This window comes from Camelus bactrianus, chromosome 6, assembly GCF_048773025.1.
Source record: "Camelus bactrianus isolate YW-2024 breed Bactrian camel chromosome 6, ASM4877302v1, whole genome shotgun sequence".
Lineage (NCBI taxonomy): Eukaryota > Metazoa > Chordata > Mammalia > Artiodactyla > Camelidae > Camelus > Camelus bactrianus.
Genome location: NC_133544.1, coordinates 80,714,511 through 80,736,049, shown reverse-complemented (window position 1 = coordinate 80,736,049; position 21,539 = coordinate 80,714,511). Strand labels below are relative to the sequence as shown.

The window sequence follows — 21,539 nt, the reverse complement described above, 5'->3', positions numbered from 1 at the left end:
AAAATCTCAAACTCCCAAATTTATCCCTTCCCACCTCCTTTCCCTGGTAACCATAAGATTGTTTACTATGTCTGTGAGTCTGTTTCTGTTTTGTAGATGAGTTCATAATGTTCTTTTTTTTTCTTTTTTCTTTTAGATTCCAAATATAAATGATATCATATGGTATTTTTCTTTCTCTTTCTGGCTTCCTTCACTTAAAATGATGATCTCTAGGTCCATCCATGTTGCTGCAAATGGCATGCTTTTATTCTTTTTTATGGCTGAGTAGTATTCCATTGTAGAAATATACCACAACTTCTTTAGGAAATCTTAAAATTACTAATTCAATCTCTTTAGTTATTATACATCTATTCAGAATATGTATTTCTTCTTGAGTTATTTTTTTGTTAGTTTCTGTCTTTCTAGGAATGTATCCATTTCATCTAAGTTATCTAGTTTGTTGGCAAACAGTTGTTCATAACATTTCTTTATTATCCTTTTTATTTCTGTAAGATCAGTAGGATGTCCCCTCCATTACTAGTTTTAGTATATGTATCTCTCTTTTTTTCTTGGTCAGTCTAGCTAAAGATTTGTCAATTTTGTTGATCTTTTCAAAGAACCAACATTTGTTTTTGTCAATTTTCTCTATTGCTTTTCTAGTCACCATTTCACTTATTATTTCTCCAATCCTTTTTAGCTTTATTATGGCCCAGATGGTTTCACTGGTGAATTCTACCAAGAATTTAAGAAAGAAATGATACCAATTCTCTACAGTCTCTTCCAGAAAATAGAAGCAGAAGGAATACCTCCTACCTCATTCTATGAGGCCACTATTACCGTAATACCAAAACCAGACAAAGACATTACAAGAAAGGAAAATTAAAGGTCAGTATCTCTCTCATGAAAATAGATGTAAACATCTTCAACAAAATATTAATAAATTGAGTCCAACAATGTATAAAAAGAGTCTTACTGAAAAAAAAAAGGAATCTTATTATGTGGGATTCATTCCAGGTATGCAAAGCTCGTTTAATGTTCAAAAAATCAATTAATATAGTCCATCATATCAACAGTCTACAAAGAAAAAAATCATATGATCATATCTATAGATATAGAAAAGCCATGTGATAAAATCCAACATTTATTCATTCCCAGCAAACTTGGAATAGAAGGGAATGTCCTCATACTTAATGGTGAGAAACTAGACACTTTCCCCTAAGATCAGAAACAAGGCAAGGATGTGTCCCCTCACTATTCCTATTCAACATCATACTGAAAATCCTAGTTAATGCAGTAAGACGAGAAGGGGAGGGGAGGTATACACAGATTGGGAAGGAAGAAGTAAAACTGTCTTCATTCATAGATGACATGATTGTCTATGTAGAAAATCCCAAAGTGATTATAACAAGGTTATAAGTTACAAGGTCAGTATACCAAGGCAATTGCTTGCCTGTAATTATAATTTGAAATAAAAAACACAACATTTACTATAAAACCAAAAAAAGATAGAAAGAAAATACTTAGTTGTATGTATATCTATATGAGACAAACAACTTTAAAACTCTGATGAAAAGAATCAAAGAAGATGTAAATAAATGGAGAGATATTTCATGTTCATAGATAGAAAAACTCAGTATTGTTAGGATGTCCGTTCTTCCCAAATTGACCTATAGATTCAGTGCAATCCCAATCAAAAGCTGAGTAAGTTATTTTGTAGATTTCAACTAATTAATCTCAAAGTTTATATGGAAAGGCAAAAGACCTAGACTAGTCAATACAATACTGAAGAGGAAGAACAAAGTCAAAATACTATTAAATTTCAAAACTTACTCTAAAGCTACAATAATCAAGACAGTGTGGTATTGGTGAAAAAATAGACAAATAGATCAATGGAACAGAATAGAGAGCCCAGAAGTATACTCACACAGATATAGTTAACTTACCTTTGACAAAGAATCAAAGGCAATTCAATGGAGAAAGGATAGTCTTTTCAACAGATAGTGCTTAGCAACCAGACATCTGCAAGTAAAAGAATAAATCTAAACAATTTTTTTCACCAATCACAAATATTAACTCAAGATGGATCACAGACCTAAATTCAAAACACAAAACTATAAAATTTGTGGGAAATAACATAGGAGAAAATTCAGGTGACTTTGGATTTGGTGATGGATTTTTTTAGATACAGCACCAAAAGCAGATTCATGAAAGAAAAAATTGGTAAGTTGAGCTTTATTAAGGTTAAAAACAGCTCTGAGAAAGACACTGTTAAAAGAATGAAAAGGCAAGTCACAGACTGGGAAAAATATTTGTTGGCAAAGATGTGGAGAAATTGGAACCCTTATACATTGCTGCAAATGGGAATGTGAAATGATGCAGCTGCTATGGAAAACAGTTTGGTGGAAAAGCTAAACATAGAATTACCATATGACCCAGCAGTTTCACTCCTAGGTATCTATCCAAAGGAATTGAAAGTAAGGACTCAGACAGATACTTATACACCGATGTTTTTTGCAGCATTATTTACAATTGCCGAAAGGTAGAAACAACCCAAGTGTCCACCAGCAGATGAATGGACAAACAAAATGTGATATATCCATACAATGATACATTATTCAACCATAAAAAGGAGTGAAGTTCTGACACAGGCTACAACATGGATGAATCTTGAGGAGATTATGTTAAGTGAAACAAGCTGTACACAAAAGGACAAATATTGTAAGTTTCTATTTATATGAAATATTTAGAATAGGAAAATTCATAGAGGTAGAAAGTAGATTAGAGGTTACTGGGGCTGGGGGAAGCAGGAATAGGAAGTTATTGCTTAGTGTTTATAGTTTCTGTTTGGAGTAATAAAAACATTTTGGAATTAGATTGTTTGATGGTCACACAACATTGTAAATGTAATTTGTGCCACTAAATTTTGTACTCAAAAATGGTTAAAGTGGTTAATTTTATATTAGGTATATTTTTACCACAATTAAGAAAACTGATCATGTAGTATGAATGTGAAGAAAACATCGAATTATACACTTTAAATGGGTGAGTTGTTTGGTATGTGAATTATTTCTCAATAAGGCTGTTAAAATATGCAATTATATAAATATGGCACAATGTACTTACCAGTTCTGCTAATGAATAACTGATCGTTTCCAGTTTTTGTTATTCTGAATGATGCTGCTATGGACATTCTCACATGTGTCCTGATATATAGGCATAAGATTTTCAATGGGGCATATATGGCTTCTAGCACTTGAATTTCTGATTTGTAAGGAACGCACATGTATAGTTTTGCAAGATAATGGCAGAGTGTTCAAAGTGACTGCACCAAATGGTACTTCTCCCAGCAGCGCATACTATCTTTACCCATACCTAGTCTTGCCAAACTTAGCTTTTGTGAATCTGATGAGTATAAATGAGTTACTCTTCATGGTCCTAATGTGAATTTTTCTGATATTAATGAGGTTGAGCATTTTTTTATACATTTAGTCACAATAAGGATTTTTTTCTTCTATAAAATTCTAGCCATGCCATTGGATTATGTCTTTTTCTTATTCTGTAAGAATTAGCTCTTTAAATATTCTAGATATTAATCTTTGGTTGGTTGCATATGTTACAAATAAAACACTCTTTGCTACCAGGATTTATGCAATTTCTGAACTCAGATAGCCAGGATTATTAAGATATTATAAAAGTGTTAAAGTTTGCTTTTCCCAATTGTATATTTAATCAGTCTTTGGTATACAGTATCTAGCTTCATTTTTTTCCCCACATGGATGACTAATTGTGGCAGCAGCATTTACTGTTGTAGATTAACTTCTTTGTTATGTGTGGGTCTGTTTCTGGGCTTTCTCTGTCATATTTGTGCTTCCCAGCATCACTAGCACAATGGCTCAGTTCTCATCACTGTATTATAAGTCTTGATGATTGTGAAGGTAAATCTCCCTTCCTCATTCTTTTCCAGGAATGTCTTGGCTCTTCTTAGGCCTTCATCTTCCATGCATATTTTAAGATAAGCCTGTCATGTCCTTAAAGAATCCCATAGGGATTTTGTTTGGAATTTGAATGAATTTATGTTTTAGTTTGGAAAGGATATTTTCAGTATTTTGCATTTTCTCATATATAAACATGGTATATCTCTATTTTTGTTTACATCATCTTTTATGTCCTTTACCAGAATGTACTAATTTTTCTATATAAAGCATGCTTCTTTTTTGTTAAGTTTATTCCTAGATTTTTTTTTTGTATCTAAAAGGTCTTTTCCACGATATTTTGTTTGATTGATGCAATTAATATTTGCACATTGATCCTGTGTCTTATAGTTTGAACAGTTCCAATGTAGACATTATTTATGTTACCTGTAAACATTTTAGTATTGCCTATTATTGGTAAATAACAGATAATCTTCATTTCCCTTTATCCCTCCTTTTCTTACTGCATTGACTCAGGCCTTCAGAAGCATTAAATAGGAGGAGTAACAGAAGCCTTCCTTTTCTTATTCTTGATCTCAAAAGAAATGCTTCTAATGTTTCACCATTAATAGTGAAGTTTGTTCTGTGTTGTAGGTAGATACACATGAAACTAATTTTGAAGTTCTGTTTGAAGAAGGAAAAACAAATACACAAAAAAATTCAATCTGAGCTGCAAACTGTAGATAATAACTTTCATTCTTTGGATTAGGAGGAAATCGATATAAAATTCACAGGAAGGCTAGATATTTGGAAAAAGCCCAGATCTATCTAGGGAAAAGATAGATCCCTAATCCTAAAATATCAAATAAGTATTAACTCAGGGGAGGGTATAGCTCAGTGGTAGAGTGCATGCTTAGCATGCACAAGGTCCTGGGTTCAATGCCAGTACCTCCATTAAAAAAATAATAAACCTAATTACCCCCAAAAAATCTTAAAAATAATAAATAATTTTTTAAAATAAGTATTAATTCAAGCCAATTAATTTCTGAAAGCTAGAGAAAACTCCAGTGAAGATCATCACAAAAAGGAATTGTGGAGAAAATTCTGAGAGTTGTGTAGAATTTATTTCAGAGCATTTTACAACTGTTATGGAGTAAACTGTTCTGGAGAAATTGAAAATAATTAGGGACAGCTTAGAAATTAGCCCTAGTAAGAAAGAAGTGAGATGGGTTTCACATCTCTGTACATTTTTGGTGGCAACTTTTCCCCTGCACTTTTACAGATGCCTCGGTCATTCTGTAAAGCAATTAAGTGATCATCACCTCGCCTTTTTGTTTCCTGGCTCATTTTCTGCCTCATTAGGTATATTGTTCCATCTTTTGGGAGTCAGTGACTCTCAATCATCTCCCTGGTTCCTCATTTAGGTGTATCTTTCCCCACTTTACTTCAGCATTTCCTGAACTGTAGAAATTCTGATTAAAAAGGAATTCCATGATCATATAAGTTTGGGAAATAACGGTGTCAAACAAAATCCAATAGCTTACTTTAGGACTCCTAGAGCCTTCAGTATGCTGATATGCATTGTGAACCTCCAAAGTAGAAAAATAGATTGCTGCATTTCCCCCAATTAAGCATGGAACCTTTTCTAAAGACCACCTAACAACACACCATAGAACCCAGTTCTTAATCTTCAAATAAAAACCTCCAGTTCTTCAGTAGAGTTTCCTTTAGTGGAAGATGCATTATGTGCTGTCTCTCTACTAGACTGTCAAGTCTTTGAGGGCAGTTTCTTTTGTTATCTTGAAGTATTACTTGATCTCATTTCCAGAGGGGTTCTGCCTCTTTCTTAGGTCCTGGGATAGGCACACTGGATACCACCCAAGAGTTCATCTATGGTAGACTCTTGCTAAATAATCTAATTTAGCTTTCAGGATCTTTTTACTACATCTCAGTTTAACCACTTTTGATGGTTTATTCAAGGCACCAAGCTAGGCATTGCTGGGGCTAAAAAGAATGAGTAAGATCTATTTATACCTCCCAGGAGTATGTATAGAGGACATAAGAATAAGACAACGACATCTCACAAAATAGAAGTTAACTGCTAAACAAAAGGTACAAAACACCTTGAGGTTCAATGGAGAAACAACAATTGGGCATTTGGGGAAGGGGGTCAGGTGAGAAGAAGGGGGAAAGACAGAGTACTGGAAGAGTGGCGTTACAAGTGGAGGATTTAGCACATGCAAGGCATGAAGGTAGGAAGGAGGGGCAAGTTCAAGTGGCTCTGTTTGGCAGGAGCATATGGAATTTGCAGGATGAGTTGTAAGATAGGGTATGGCCAGAGCGTGAATAATAAAAATGAAAACAAGAGCTTGAATGCCAGTGTGAGTTACATTAATGTTGTTGTCCATAGGGAGCCACTGAAGAATTTTTGAATGGGAGGGTGATGAGGCGACCACCTGTTCCTCCCATCCTTTGTCCTGTCTCCTGAGATCTAGTTCCCTTGCCTCTGTCCAGCACAGCAACACGTAGAAACTTCAGCCAACGAATCAAACATCCACTCTCCTAACCTGCCGATAGGGTACCTCCTCTTGGAGAGCTGTCCAGAGTACGACAGAATCCCGGGCACTAGTTTCCAGTAAATGCGCATCCACTCTGGAGAATACTATCAGAAGCCAGAAAGTTGAGGCAAAGGTGTTCAGATGAAGAATACAGATAAGACACCATTGATGGTTTTAATGATAAAACTTTGGGGAGTCATGATTTCAGGGTATTAAAGAGGAAATTGATAAGGAGAAAAAATGGATGCAGATAGTAAATTCTATGCAGCGAGCCAGGAGAATGGACTGTAGCTATTCAAGGCAGCGCAGGGCTAAAATTGGCACTGGTGTGCAGTGAAGAGCGAAACCAAAACAACTGGAGGGTTAGTTTGAGGTCACCCACCAGGCTTTAGAAGCATCTTTCTTCCTGGAGTGTTGAGCGCAATGAACCCTCCAGGCTGTTGAGATGGGCCTGGAGAAGCTGTGTGTGTTTAATGGTCTTACTGGGTAATTGGGTGGGACTGGGAAGTGCCCTTGGCAGGAAGAGCTCGAAGGTTTGAGAAAGCTGGCGCCTGCTGGGTAATCAATAAATGAGGCAGAGCAAAGCTTTGCTGTTTTGCTGTGGGCAGGGCAGGGCTCTAACAAGACTCCGTCGGCCCTGCGCGGGGTTCCACCCGGGCCGAGGGCGCCGAAGGATGAAGCCCTCGTAGCCGCACGGCCGCGCCCGGTGGTTAGCGCGCCCCGCTCTTGCACCGCAGGGCCCACTGGGTCCTGGCGCGCAGGGTGGAGCCGCGCGGTTGTTGGGCCAGCTGCCGGAGCTCGTTTCCCTCTCCCTCCTTGCAGGTGCGCCAGAGAAGGCGGCACGCGGAGGAGCGGGAGCCTGCCATGGCCAGCCCGCAGCTTCCCGCGGCGGCCTCCAGCCCGCCGCCCCCGCGGAACGGCCCTCCGCAGCCCCTGTGAGGAGGAAGAGGAGGCGGCGGCGGACGAGGCGCCGCCCCCTTGGCGAGCTTCCCGACCCGGCGGCCTCCGAAGGACCCATGGCGGATTCCTCGCCCGCGCCGTCCCTGCGGGCAGGCGGCCTCCGCGCGCCCCGGTCCTCAGCCCCCTCGCCGCCGCCGCCGTCGCCGCCACGCTCGGGCTCCGAGGCAGAGGAGGCCGAGCTGTCGCTGAGCCTGGCTCGCACCAAGACCCGCTCGTACGGCAGCACGGCCAGCGTGCGGGCGCCGCTGGGCGCCGGCGTCATCGAGCGCCATGTGGAGCACCGGGTCCGCGCCGGAGACACGCTGCAGGGCATTGCGCTCAAGTACGGAGTCTCGGTGAGCAGGGCGCGCCGCCACGGGAGGGGGCACCAGGGCTCGGGGTCGGGCGCGCGGGTAGCAGGGCGCGCGGGTAGCTGGGCGTCGAGGAGGCAGCCATCCATGTTCCCACTGCACGCCTGGCGGCTCGTCCCGGAGCCCTCGCCCAGCGCGCGCTGCGGGGACGGCGACGGTCGCCAGAGCCGGTCCCTTAGCCGGAGCGGCGGGCCGCTAAGGCTCCCTCCTCTGGTGTTGTGCATCAAGTTCCCGGTGCCCTGCTCACGCTCGGACCAGATCTGTCGCGTGAGGAAGGCCAAAGAGGACCAGCGCGTTGACACCATCACGAGCCACTTTCGCCCGGTTTTCAGTCCGGGTCATAACTGCTCTATATTCAGTGAAAGCCGAACTGGGGTGTGAACTTGGGCGGAGAATTTTGTATTGTGGGTAAACAAGGGCTGTGATGAGTCAGGAAGGGTACAGTTGTTCCTGCAGGATGGTTCTGGTTCTATTGATTATGCTGCTTTATTTAGAAGTGAAATTACACCCCTGGGCTCACTGGCAACTGTGAATGTGACACCTGTCGCTAAGCAGCAGCCAAGAATGTGGTCTAGGTGAGCTGGAGAGCTGTGTTTATTATAAATTTATAAGTGTGTGTGTCTTGGGCCTATCGCATTACACCTCTGGGAAGGACATAGAAACCTGAGGGAACATACTGTTTCATTAAAATTACTTATAATTAACTCTGAACTAGGTGATGGCCTTTTGAGTTCTGTGTCAGTTTTCAACGTTCTTTCCTGAAGCACCTTAGACAGCAAAGGGAAGAGAAGTGATCTTATCTTTATCTTTCTCTTCAAGTGAAACTCTTTCTGGCCCTTCACCAGTGACAGAGACTAAGTAATCTATTTTGTACACTCGAGCTGGTCTGTGTTTACCTGGCAGGTCCTTCTATCACTTAAACATTTTGAGAGCAGGGATCTTGTTGCGCGGGCATGTACAGACAATATCCTGCCCTCCTGGGAGAGTACGTAGAACTTCAGTTCTTATATGTGCATTCATGGGGCCTGGTTTGAGTCAGAGCCAGAGGAAAGCAGCCTTGGGAGGTATGGGTAGCTACCTTCTGCTGAATGCCTGCTGTGTGCCAGGCCTTGCATTTGCCTTGCTCCATCTTGTTCTTATTCAATTTGATTTTCCTAGTGAGCCTTGGAGGTAGGTGTAATTAATCTCCTTTTTACAGATGAGAATATGGGTGAAAGGTAAGGATATTTTCCAAGTATGCTTGTTCATTGAGACCAGATTGAATTAGCACAGTGATAAAGCATTTGCTTTGCTCTAGATATCACTTCTGATTTCCATCCTTATTTTTATCCTAGTCTTATCAAGAGCTCTTTTAGCATCTTGGTTACTGAAGAAGGGAAGTCTTTTCTCTCTGGTTTCTATGCATCTTACTTACCAGGCCAGGGTGACTGCACCTAGGAATCCGTGATATCCAAAGAAGTGTTATTTCCCTGGTCCCTACCTGCAGCAGTCTCCCTGCACCCCACTGCCCTCCGTGGTTTCCATGGGGCTGCTCAGAGCTCCTAAACATCAGCTCACTGCAGTTCTCCACCTTGGATCAAATGCTTTCTAATCCCCATTTTTGCTAAAGTAGAGCCTTATCACCCCTTTTCATTAAAGTGTAAATCAGATTTTTCATTACTTTATAAAGACTTGATTTTAAGACGTTGAGCTGAAGCATACTGAACTGGGTACTATAATCTGTAGCCACAGGTAGTCTACTATAGGGTTTCTCATCCCCAGCACTATTGATACTATGGACTGGATAATTCTTTTTTTTTCCCAGTAGAGAAGCATTGTATTTGCCTCCTCATTCAGTATCATAATAGACAGGAAATGTGTCTGACAATCAGAATATCTTTTTAAAATTTATTTAATTTTTTTTAATTGGAGGTACTGGGGATTGAACCCAGAACCTTGTGCATGCTAAGCATGTGCTTTACCAGCAAGCTATACCCTCCCCAAGAATATCTCTTGAAAATATCTCACTTCTCTTTAGTTTTTAAACTAAAACTTGTACATATGGTGCAAAAGATAAATTATACTTTCATTGTACTTTAATGCTTTTCTTCAGCCAGACAACAGACACAATAAAAATTACATGAAAATATTTTTTCTGTGTTTTGATTTCTTGCTAGAGCATTGATTGACTCTTGGTAGGTTAGAATTTCTTAATTGTAATAACTTCCTTCATCAGTAGCCTTTTGAGGATATCAGCTCCCAGATGAACTGTTTTATCTGTATACTTAATTCATAAATCAGCTAACTATTTGTGTGTAACTAATGTACTTTTTTTTGAGAGAATCATATTTTCTTTCTTTCTTTTTTTATTGAGTTATAGTCAGTTTACGCTGTGTTAATCTCTGGTGTACAGCCCAGTTTTTCAGTCATAGATGAATGCACACACATTCACCCCCATACTCTTCATCATGAGCCACTGCAAGATCTTGACCATATTTCCCTGTGCCAACAAGTATAAACTTGTCCATCTATTCTATATATACCAGTCAGTATCTTATAAATCTTGAACTCCCAGTCTGTCCCTATCCACCCCCTCCCCCCTGGTCTGGATAATTCTTTGTTGTGGGGTGACAGTTCTGTGCATTGCAGGATGTTTAGCAGCATCTCTGACCTCTGCCCACTAGATGTCAGCGGCACCCCCCACCTGCATCCAGACATTGCCACATTTTCCCTGGGAAGAACGCACTTTTAGTTGAGAACTGCTGGTTTATTACATACATCATTTACTTTGGGCCCTGAGCTCTAGTTGGTGACATTTTTAGAGACTCTTTCCAGTGGTTATATGACACTAGTGAAAATGAAAATACTTGCAACAGTGAAGTGATTTGCTTGCATTAGCAGCTATAGATATTAATTGGATTTACTCATTGAAAAATTGATATTTTAGGAGGAGGCTAAAAAGGCAGAGAAGTTTTTCTCATTCCCCAACTGAACAGAAAGAAGTTGAGTGAGTTAAGTTTCTAATATTGATTGCCATGGTCATCCACAGCATATTTAAACTGTTTAAAGGAGTAGGTGATGAGATGTTGGAGATTTAGAGACCCAACGTGGTGCACCTGGAAATTAAGTCAGTCCAGGCAAACGGCTGACTTTAACATCGCATGTCTGGTGAGAGCAGAGCACAGCTCTGCATTCTTACTTAGAGGAAAAGGAGCTCTCAGGGAAGGCTGGCTGTTCACCACAGCTCTCTGGCCAACCCAGCTAGGAGTCCAGGAGGACTTCAGTCAGTCCCTTGGTGGGGGAGATAAGTAAGAGCCAGAAATATTTTAGGGACATGGAAGTTCCCAGAACAGAGACTCTGACAAGGGGTGAAGATGGAGGCCTGGCTACCCATCCAGGGTTGCCAGGGGAACAAGCTGGAAACTGTTTTATGAAATAGTACTCAACAGTTAGCAGCAGGGTACATCCCAAGATGTGAAAATAGATTTGTGTTCCTCAAACTTGCCCAGATAGAAGGCCCTAGGACAGACTAAAAGAAAGGATCCGAGCTGACCTTGAACTTACTGGATCAGAATATCCAGTAAAGGAGCCCAGGAATGTTCATGCTGTACGAGTATGGCCTCTTTGCTCATTCCCAATGCACTGTCCCTTCCTGAGGTTTTTGCACTTGCTGTTCCGTCTGTCTGGAACACAGCACACAGGGCCCACTTCTTAGGGGTGGGACCAGTGCAGCCACACAGACCCCAGGCTTAGAAAAGCCCTATACTTAATGCTCTGCTGCTGCTGTCTTGAGATTTTTAATAATTTGTGAATAAAGGCCGCACATTCTCACTTTTCTCTGGGCACCACAACTTATGTAGCTTATATTGGCTGGTTGACTTGCTCCCTCACTGCCTTCAAGTCTTTGCTTAAGTGTCTCCTCCCTGAGGCCTTCCTGGTTACTCTGTGGCAAATTGCAACCCTCCTTCACCCCGGTGCCCCTCCCTCCTTTCCTGTTTGCTCAACAGCATCATTCATCAGACTTTTCTTTTTTTTTTTTTCTTTCCAGCTTCTACCTTTCTGGTGATACATTAGTGAATAAATAAAAATCCATGCCCTCATGGAGCTTATAATTTAGTCAGTGGAGATAGCAAGTAAACAAACAAAATGTACATGTCAGGTACAGATAAGCAAAAACAAACAAACAGGGAGAGGAGAAAGGGCTGGCTGAGGTGGCTGTAATTTAAAATGGTGTGGCCATGGAAGGAGGTGTGGGAGGGAACTGTGCAGATATTTGTGAGGAACATTGCAGGCAGAAGGAGCAGGGAGTGATGCAAAGGTCCTGAGGTGGGAGCATAGTCGACAAGTCTCTGGCATAGCATTGGCTGGTGCTTAGAACGCACTGAGGTGTATTTGGACCAGATCACTTTAGGGGTTTGAAGGCCATTGTAAGAACTTAGGCTTTTTCTCTAGGTGAGTTCGGAAGGATCAGAGGAGATTGAGTAGAATAGTGACATGATCTGACTTTTGCATTGGGAAGATCACTCCGGCTGCTGCTTGGAGAATAGGCTGTATAGGTGGGATGAGTGCCAAGGCAGGGAGGCTAGAGAGTTTGGAGGCTTTTGTAGGAATGCAGGTGAGAGCGGATGGTGGTGTGAACCAAAGCAGTAGAGAAGGAGGTGGTGAGAAGTGGATGATTTACTGATATACGCTCTACATTTTCTGCTTATTTGTTTACTGTTTAGTTTGAGTATCTCCGCCCTAGAGGTGGGCCCAGGGCTCTGAGAGGCTTCTCTAGAGGAAAGAAGAATGTTCACACTGAGGAACCTGGCTAGGCCTATGACCTAATGGACCCCAGTTCTTCTGCCTGTGACTTAGGAAATATCTCAATGACCCTTCTCATCATCCCTTTTAAAGCCATTCATAGTTATTAATAACTGGCATTCATTCTTTCTTACCTACTTTTACTGAGCCCTGTGCTAGATGTGCTACAAGATGATACATGCTGTTTTCTTTTAAATGTGGTGAGATTGTTGGCTACTGCTTTCCACTAGCCTGTAGCTACTTGAGAAGCCAGGCAGCTTGTCTGATTCATCTCTGTATATTCCGTGCCTCGCCTGGCACATGGTGGGTCCTCCTCACACGGGTGGCCTTAATCCAGTGGACAGCCTGGCCAGTATGAAATCACTAGGCCCTAGGGTTGAGCAGACCCTCAAAGACCGGGTCCAGGGTAGGGTTTGAGTCCAGGCGGTGCAGCCGGCTTGACTTGAATTGCAAAGTGTGATTTGAGGCCAGTTCTCTAACCTACAGAAAGAAGATTGCTGGTGCTGCTGCTGGTACTGCATAGCTTGCTTCTTCCCCTTCCACCAACACTGGGTCTTTACATTGAATTAAATGTGGGTTTAGATTTGAGCATCTCTACCAGAGTAAGGGGCATTGGAGGAAGTGGGTCTGGGAAACTGAAACTACTAGGGCTGAATTGAGAAACTATTAAATATAGTTCAGATCTCAGACATGAACTTAGTTGGGCTGGAATTTCCCTGGCTATGCTTATGTCCACTGAGACATTAAGTCCCCTTCCCTAACCCAGCATTCTAGATTTTGCTATGGCTTTTGCGAGGATCCTAGCTCTTTTCAGTTTTCCTCTGGAGGAAACTGACCAGCTCCCTCCCGGCAGCCACTGTGAACTTTGTTTGGAAGCCTTGTATAGAAACAGAAAGTAGATGAGAGGCAGGGAGGAAACCTATTATTTGCATAAACTTTTTGACTTTTTGTTAACCCCAAGAAATTTCCCTGTCCTCTGCCCTCTCCAGACCATTGCCCACAGTGTTCTCAGTCATTTCCTGTCCAGTTTTATCCCCGGAGTCTTCTCTTTCTCTTCCAATGAGCTACTCAGCCCACTTGCTCCTTAACATTTCCCCTTTCAGAAGTCAGCTTGCTGAGAAAAGGTGAAATGACTGGCATTTTAGGGGGAACAAGTATGGTGAGTTAGAAATGTAAGTGTATGTAAACCTTTCGTGTTTGTAATTTTATCCTCTGCTGCTGCTGGAAACTGTTGACCTTTGCTGGTCAAAGGGAAGAGAACCATAAATAAATAGTGCCACCTGTAGAGGGAGGTATGATAAAGTAGCCCTTAGCAGTTTACGGGTTTTAATACATTCTCATGCATTCTTTATTGAAAAACAGGTTTCTTGAAGTATAATTTACATATCACAAAATTCACCCATCTTTAGTGTACAATTCAAGAATTCTTAGTAAATTTACAGAATTGTTCAACCATTACCACAATCCAATTTTAGAGCAGTTCCATCACCCTGAGAGGATCCCTGTGCCCGTCCCCTTCTGCAGTCCCAGATAACCAGGAATCTGCTTTCAATCTATAGATTTGCCTTTTCTGGACACTCCATAAATGGACTCTCATATATTTCCTGAGCTAGCGTGGGAAAGAAATCAGTCCTTTTCCTCATTCACACATGGCAAGGAGGGAGTCCAACTGCCACCAACACCTAGAACTTAATAGGAGACAGTGAGGTGAGGAGGTTGAAACCAGCACTTATTGAAAATAATCCTGAGAGAATCCTTTAAGTCTTTTTAATCCTGTAAAATGATAATGATAATCAAATGAAAGTTGTATGTATATGGAAATATTTTATAGGCCACACAATGCTGTGTAAATGTTATTATGTATCCTGAAAGGATAAGGGAAGGGTTCGTCTTCTTTTGAGAAATGGAGAGGAAGAGAAAGAAGCTCTGAATGTTGCATTCGTGGTGCGGCAGGTGACCTGATGGAGCTGACCCAGGCGGCCTTTGGGGAGAGTTCTTGGTCATGCCCAGCGGTAGCTGTTGAGATAACTCTTGGGGGAAAGTTTTGTGAGTTCCCGCCAGAGTAAACTCACCATTATAAACTATTTACGGGGGAGTCATTTCAAATAAGCTGTTGATGGCATTCATTCTGCCTAATTTCACCATGGTCGACCTTGTGGCCATCTTGTCAGCTCTCAATTACTCTGTAATCTGCTTCTTAGTGAGCAGACTGTAAATTTCATTGAGTCATGCTATTCAATCCTGATTAGGAGAGACTTTTAAAATGAAAGTGTGGTTGCTGTTTCTCAGCCCTAGTCATCCGCCCTCAAGAAACATAGGGTAGTTCCGCATCACTCTGAAAAGGTCACACTTCCTGTTATCGGCATGAACTGGGTGGTAGGGAGTATTGAACAGAGGGCAGGTGGGAAAGCCGTAGAGTTTTCCAGCTCCTCCTTGTTAGATCAGGACTTTTCTTTGTTTTATGTGAGGTGAAATTCCCAGAACATCAGTCCCAGCTAAGTTCAGATGAAAGTATAAAACATTCCAAAGCAAATTAAAATATCCCTTCACTGTTTTGGGGTTATTTATATCTCTTGCCTGTGTGATTACAGTTTCTCCCATACCTGGGCTTCCTGTCCACTCATGCCTCTCTCACCCATCCATTTTCCGCAGCTGGAGGGATCTTCAACTGTAATCAGATCATGTTAACTCCCTTCCTTCACCCTCCAGGGGCTTCTCATCACATTTAAAATCAAATCCAAATTTTATTGATTATATGAGTGGCCTGGAGCTTGCTCATTACTCCCTACCGTTCAGCCACACCGTTTTTTGCTGCTGTTGTTTTTTGTGGGGGCAGGTAATTAGGTTTATTTATTTATTATTTTTAATGGGGGTGCTGGGGATTGAACCCAGGACCTCATGTATGCTAAGCACACACTCTACCACTGAGCCACACTGTTTTTTTCCTGCTCTCAGGCATTGCAACTACTGTTTCTGGCTGGACTCCTTTTTTTTTTTTTTCTGGCTTTTTGCTTGACTGGTTTCATTCCTTAACTTTACTACTGGTAACAGAGTTTGGAGCCTAGACCTTTCTCACTTTTAGCCAAATTTAATGATAGCTGCTAACATTTTTGAGTGCTTCCTGCCATGCACTATTCTAAATGGTTTACTTGAATTAATTCAATTCCCATAATGATCAGATTGTGTGGAAAGTACTGTGACTTTCCTTACTTTATAGAAAAGAAAAAAGACATAGGAAATAGAAAGTGGTAAAGCCAGGATTTGAACCTAGAAAGTATGGCCCCAGAGCCCTTGTTTCTAACTACTACCTTATATTAGCATCATTTATCTGTTTTCACCTTCAATTTCAAATCTGCCCGTCCATAGATTGGTTCCCACCTTGATGCTATGTCTGGATATCTCTGATGTCCCTGATGCTGGCATCCATGTGTCATCTTAGAGTCTAGACCATAAAGGTCATCTTAGAGTCTAGACCTTAAATGCTTGTGGATGACGCTGAGACGGAGATGAAGCAGTCCCCGGCATCAGGAAGCTCATAGACTAGTTAAAATAGGCAGGTCTGTCGGTGAGCCTGGGTACAACGGCATGCACACGGGCTGGGGGAGCCCTGCCTTCCCTCCTGTGGGCTCCCTGACTTCACCCAGCCTTTGACTCAGCCACCTTGTCCTGTGCTCCCTGTCATGGGCCCCTTGCCTGGCTGTGATGGCCTGTCTTGCTCTGAGTGACGGATGTGTTGGTCAGGGTCCCAGGCAGGGTCCCTACAGATACAGGATATCTGTATCCTGTACAGATAGCATGCTCTGAGGGTGTGGCCAAAGAGAGTTTAACGCAGGGACATTTAAAGAAGTGTGAATAGAATTAAGGGAACTAAGAAGGGATGGTAAAACACCCGAGATTAGGAACAGCAGTGAGACATCCCCCCTGGCCCTCAGAAGGAGTGGTGTCCCCAACACCAACACCGACACCCATTAGAGCAGGAGGCATGGACAAGGGGCTGCCTGGCAGGAGCTCTGCCATAGAGGGATGCAGGCATCAGAGTCACAGTGTGGTCATTCTGCCGGTGCCTTCCTTTGGAACACCACCTGGAATTCTAAGGACCAGGGGTTTGGAGAGTGTGGTTCTGAAGAGGTTAGCTTCCTGGGGTCAGAACTGGCTCAAGAGGAGTAGGGGATGGATGGGGAGGTGAGGGTGGGTTTAAAGGGAGAATTATCAACACACCAGATAACTTCCTACCCCTTTCTGGTTACTTCTCTGACCTGTATTAATTAACTCATCCATCCAGCCATCCAGCCATTCATCCATCCATCCATTCTGAGCACTTAGTGTGTATAAGATCTTTGTCAGCCCAGCGAAGCTATAGAAATAACAGGTCTTGCCCTGAAGGAATTCAGTTTATTCAAGTTCTTTAACTCACTCAGATCTAAGCCTAAACTAGATCAGGGATACTTAGGATTTTTAGATTTAAATTTCGTCTCTAAAACACACCTGCCTATTCATTATGTTCTTTCTCACCATTGCCTTCTCTCCTTTAACTAGAAACTAGAACACAGATGACCACCCTACACAAAAGACACTTTAATGTAGTATCTTTAAAAGAAAAATAAAAGGAAGCTTTGAATGTACTATTTGTGTGGATTCAGCTTATAGTTAGAAAGCAGGGGGAAACAGGATCCATTTATTTGACTGTTTTTTTAGGGTCTTTGAAGTGGAACTCTAATTGTTTCACTCCATCAATTTGGCATTAAAGGATCCCAGAATTGGGTTCCATTAGTCATGTACTTTAATCCTGGTGTTGTATGGACTTTGGAATCAGACAGAAATTCCAGCCCATACATTTAAAGGGCCGTGTGCACTTGGTCAAATCAGCCATCTCTTGTGTGCCTGAAGTTCTTCAGAGAAAATGGAGAGTAGTCGGAACCATTTACTACTCAATCGTCCCTCTCTCTCTCGTCTGTAGCTACACATCTGTCTCTACCTCTACATCTATATCTTCCATGCATGCATATGTATAAATGCTTATTTGATCCTTCCAACAACCCAGTGAGGGGTAGATGATACCTGTTTTGCACAAGAGGAAACAGGCTCAACAAGAGAAGTAACAAGTTCATGCTCAGACAGTTCGTGTTGGTGGAGCTGGGGTTTGAAGCCAAGCCTGTCACATTCCCAAGCCCGTGTGTTTAGCTATTGTACCAAACTGTCCTGGTGACGTACCTGACAAGAAAGAGTTGTGGTAAAAATCAGATGGTACAGTGCATGTAAAGAGCCTCGCATGGTGTGAGTTCCTAGGCTGGGTGAGTGGAGAAGTCTGCAGACACACGATAGTACAGTGTGATGAACCTAAGAGTAGGTATTTCTTGGTCAGCTCTGCACCAGCATAGTTTAAGTCCTGTCCACACTTAACCTGCATTCGTGGACTTAGGCATGCCACTCAACCATCTTGAATCTCCCTTTCTTCTTTGTTAAAAGGAGATGATAACATCTAGCTTGCAGAACTGTTAGGAAGGTTAAGTGAGGTCACATATGTAAACTCTATTCTCCCTTTCAGCCCTCCCTTCCATCCCCTTTGCTGTGGTTTGGGCGAAGCATCCACAGGCTGTGAAGGAGTCTGAAGTTATGAAACCTATATTAAATTCTAGCTTCTTCATCTGCCCGTTGTTTGATTCCATGGTACATAATCTCCTTGAGTTTTGCTGCTTTTATTTGTAAAGTGGATCTTCAGACACCGGATCCATAGGGTAGAAAAAATGAGATACTCTGTGCAGAGTGCCGCCTACCTCCTCTCCCTGTCTCCCCACTTCTACTCGTTCTTCAAGGCCCATCTGAAGTCAGAAGAATCAAAATCAGAACCCCACCTTCTCCGTGAGGCCCTTCTTAATGACTGCAGCCCCGGCCTACACCACGCTTCCAAGTTCTTGTACTTACGTCTTTATCACTTCCTGTGTCCATTATATTTACCAAACACAGTTCTGGAGACGGGAAACACTCCTTAAGGAAAAATCACACACTAGGAAGTTTTTTTTAAAATCAGATAATGGAAATGTTAAAATAAGATTGAAATGTATTAAATAAGTGCTAAATATTCTACGTTTTTTAACTTTGTGGATTTGAAGCTGCTTGGTAAAAGCTGCCTTGTAGGGAAAATAATATAGCAGGGAGGGAATCAGTCTTTCTTCTTGTAAAATTGTGAAAGAGAATTTCTTGGCATCTCTTGAAATAACTAGGGGTATCTTGGGAGGTGACTAAACCTGAATTAAGAGTTTCAGATCCAGAATACAGATTCTGGAGCTTGACCAAACCCATATCTCAGCTTGGCCACGTACCAGCTGTGACCTTGGGCAAGTTATTTTTGTTCTCTGCCCTGAGTTTCTCCATGCATAATAGTACCTCCGTCATAGGATGACTGTAAAGATTAAATGAACATGTATTAAGCCAAAAAAAAAAAAAAAAGAATTTCAGATTCAGAGAAAGCATTGCACACATTTTGCTCATGGATGTTTTTAGTTTGTGTTGTGTAATAAGCCCTACTTTTAGATTTATTTATTTGTAACTCTGTGTTGCCTTTTCTAAAATATTTTAGATGGAGCAGATTAAAAGGGCAAATAAACTGTTTACCAATGATTGTATATTTCTGAAGAAAACTTTGAACATCCCAGTTATATCAGAGAAGCCTTTGCTGTTTAATGGACTTAACTCAGTGGATTCTCCAGAAGACGAAACTGTCGATAGCAGTTTTTGTCATGAAGAAGAGCTGGTAGCGGCTGGGGAAGACCTCTCTCCTCCCAGTCCTCAAGAGTCGGATGTTCAGCCCACGCAGCCTGAGGACGTGTCAGCCAGAGATTTCCTGCAGAGGCTGGATTTGCAGATTAAGTTATCAACACAGGCAGCCAAGAAACTAAAAGAAGAGAGCAGGTAAAAATACGCTGGAAAAATGTCAGAGGCTGAATAAATTACTCTTCAGATGTTGCTTGGTCAAATTTTCTTTTCTTTTTTTGCTTTGAAAACTGTATTTTAATTCTAGAAAGTCATTTTTAATATAAAGTCTATACAGAGCTACTGCATTCTGCATAAAGCTTTATCTGTTGCAATGCTTTTGTCTTTGTTACTTATGACAAAAAGTTTACTTCTTTGCTTTAATAGTGTAACTGTCCAGCCAGCAATTCTGGAGAGCATCCAAGTAGATGTCTAATTGACACTGTCAGAGGAAGCAGTGCCCTAGAGTATACATCTAAAATACTGTTCCTTATAAAATGTGTCAAGGACATTGTTATTTGTTACCAGGTGTTTCCTACAAAAGATACCATGTGAGCTTTTTCTCTTTGTTCTTTAATTTGGTAGGAGGGCAAATCTATCTCCTGTAGAATGGTTTCCTTCTTCCTTTATGATTCCAAGAATGGCATGATCTATTGTGTTTTCTTTTTTGCCCTGGCTACCGGGAAGCTTGCAACCAAAATTGATGCTCAGTTCAATTACCACAACATTTCTCATGGTTAATGTATTTATACCCTCTCCTTTCCTTAGTCCTGATTTTTAATTTCTATTTTATTTATCTTATTGTATGTATGCCTTTTGTTGTAGGTACCCTAAAGCCTTTTGAGAAAAAGGTAGAATATTAAAAATATAAACAAATATAAATGTGAATATAATGAATTTATATAATGTAACTTTATATAATATAAACAAATGCAAATATATAACAAGTACCATTCTTTATTCCAATAACTGAGACAGCAATAAAACGGAGACAATGAGGCATACCTTAATGAGTATTTGCATTTCCTACAACTTTGAAGGCACACATGATGTTATAAGTTGATATACTCCTGCCCTTCTTTGGCAAGTGGATATTAAGTTGTATAATGAATATATGTGTTAGTTTTCTGAGTGCAGTTTTTACACACTGATTTATGCTGTATTTCTTTTTCTTTTTTTTTTTTTCAGAGATGAAGAAAGTCCCTATGCAACTTCCCTTTATCACAGCTAGATGATCAGGGGGCATAATCTAACCTGGGTTAAGAGATGGTTGGATCATAAAGAAATCAGCACCGGAAGATTCAAAAGCATCCCTTTTGGATTCTCATAGCATACGTCTTTAAATCACAATTAAGTAGTTCCATCTTTGGCAGTTGCACTGAAGTGATTAGTGACCTCGGGCTTTCTGTAATTTGAAGTCTTTATTATGGCATGATAGCAAAATTGTGTCTTAAAGCTCATCACTTTTGCAGGTGGTGGTAGTTTTTAGACTAGCTTTTGTAAATACTAGTTGACATAAAGCCTCAAAGACTATTCACATATTCATGCTAAAAACAATGTTTATCTCCCGAGAAATCCTAATTATGTGAAAAACATGATTGCTGTTTAAGTGATGCTGATTTTGCTATGTGTTTATAACTTAAGTGCAATATATATATATATTTCGATATGTGTTACATATTCTGTATTACAATAGAGAAACAAATTTTGTCTGCTATTTTGTAAAACTAAGCTATGAAAGTCTGAATGAGAAAAATAAACTATGTTTTCATATTCAAGTCTCAATTTTTTTTCAACAAATGGGAATATAAAATGGATTTTTAAATTATAGTTTTGAAAGAGTGACAGCCTCTCCTCTAATGATTTTTGTTATTATAATTGCAATTTTGAAAAAACATTCAGTAATATAAAAGCAAATAAATTGTAATTACTGGTAACCTTTGCATTTAAATAGTATCTGACTTGTGTTTCAGATATAGTGAAGACTTGGAATATATCAAAAGAAGAAGTAAAAATACCATGAGCAAACACACTGGTGAATTCTAGTTTAGATTTCATTGATAAGTCACTTCACAGGGTATTTTGCAGTCACTGTGCTCATTTCAATTGAGGGGTTAGGTTTTTATTCACATAATTTAATTTGTCTTACTTTTATATATGGACAGGTTACAGCAGTAAACTTTAAGCAATGTATTATTTACAATTAAGCTTTTAAAAATTTCAATTTCTATTCAAGTACCAGGTTAAGT

General features: G+C 40.8%; 1 protein-coding gene across 2 annotated transcripts; it reads left to right on the top strand.

Moving 5' to 3' along the window:
* The first annotated feature begins 7,197 nt into the window (after positions 1-7,197).
* LYSMD2 (LysM domain containing 2) lies at positions 7,198-21,063 on the top strand. 2 transcript variants are annotated; one of them, XM_074366131.1, is made up of 3 exons: positions 7,198-7,743; positions 19,118-19,449; positions 20,479-21,063. In XM_074366131.1, the coding sequence occupies exons 1-3, from the start codon at positions 7,465-7,467 to the stop codon at positions 20,519-20,521; spliced, it is 654 nt and encodes a 217-aa protein (XP_074222232.1). In that variant the 5' UTR covers positions 7,198-7,464; the 3' UTR covers positions 20,522-21,063. The 2 variants fall into 2 exon arrangements, with proteins under 2 accessions (XP_074222232.1, XP_074222231.1); XM_074366130.1 differs by lacking the exon at positions 7,198-7,743 and adding an exon at positions 8,800-8,928.
* The last annotated feature ends 476 nt before the right edge of the window (positions 21,064-21,539 follow it).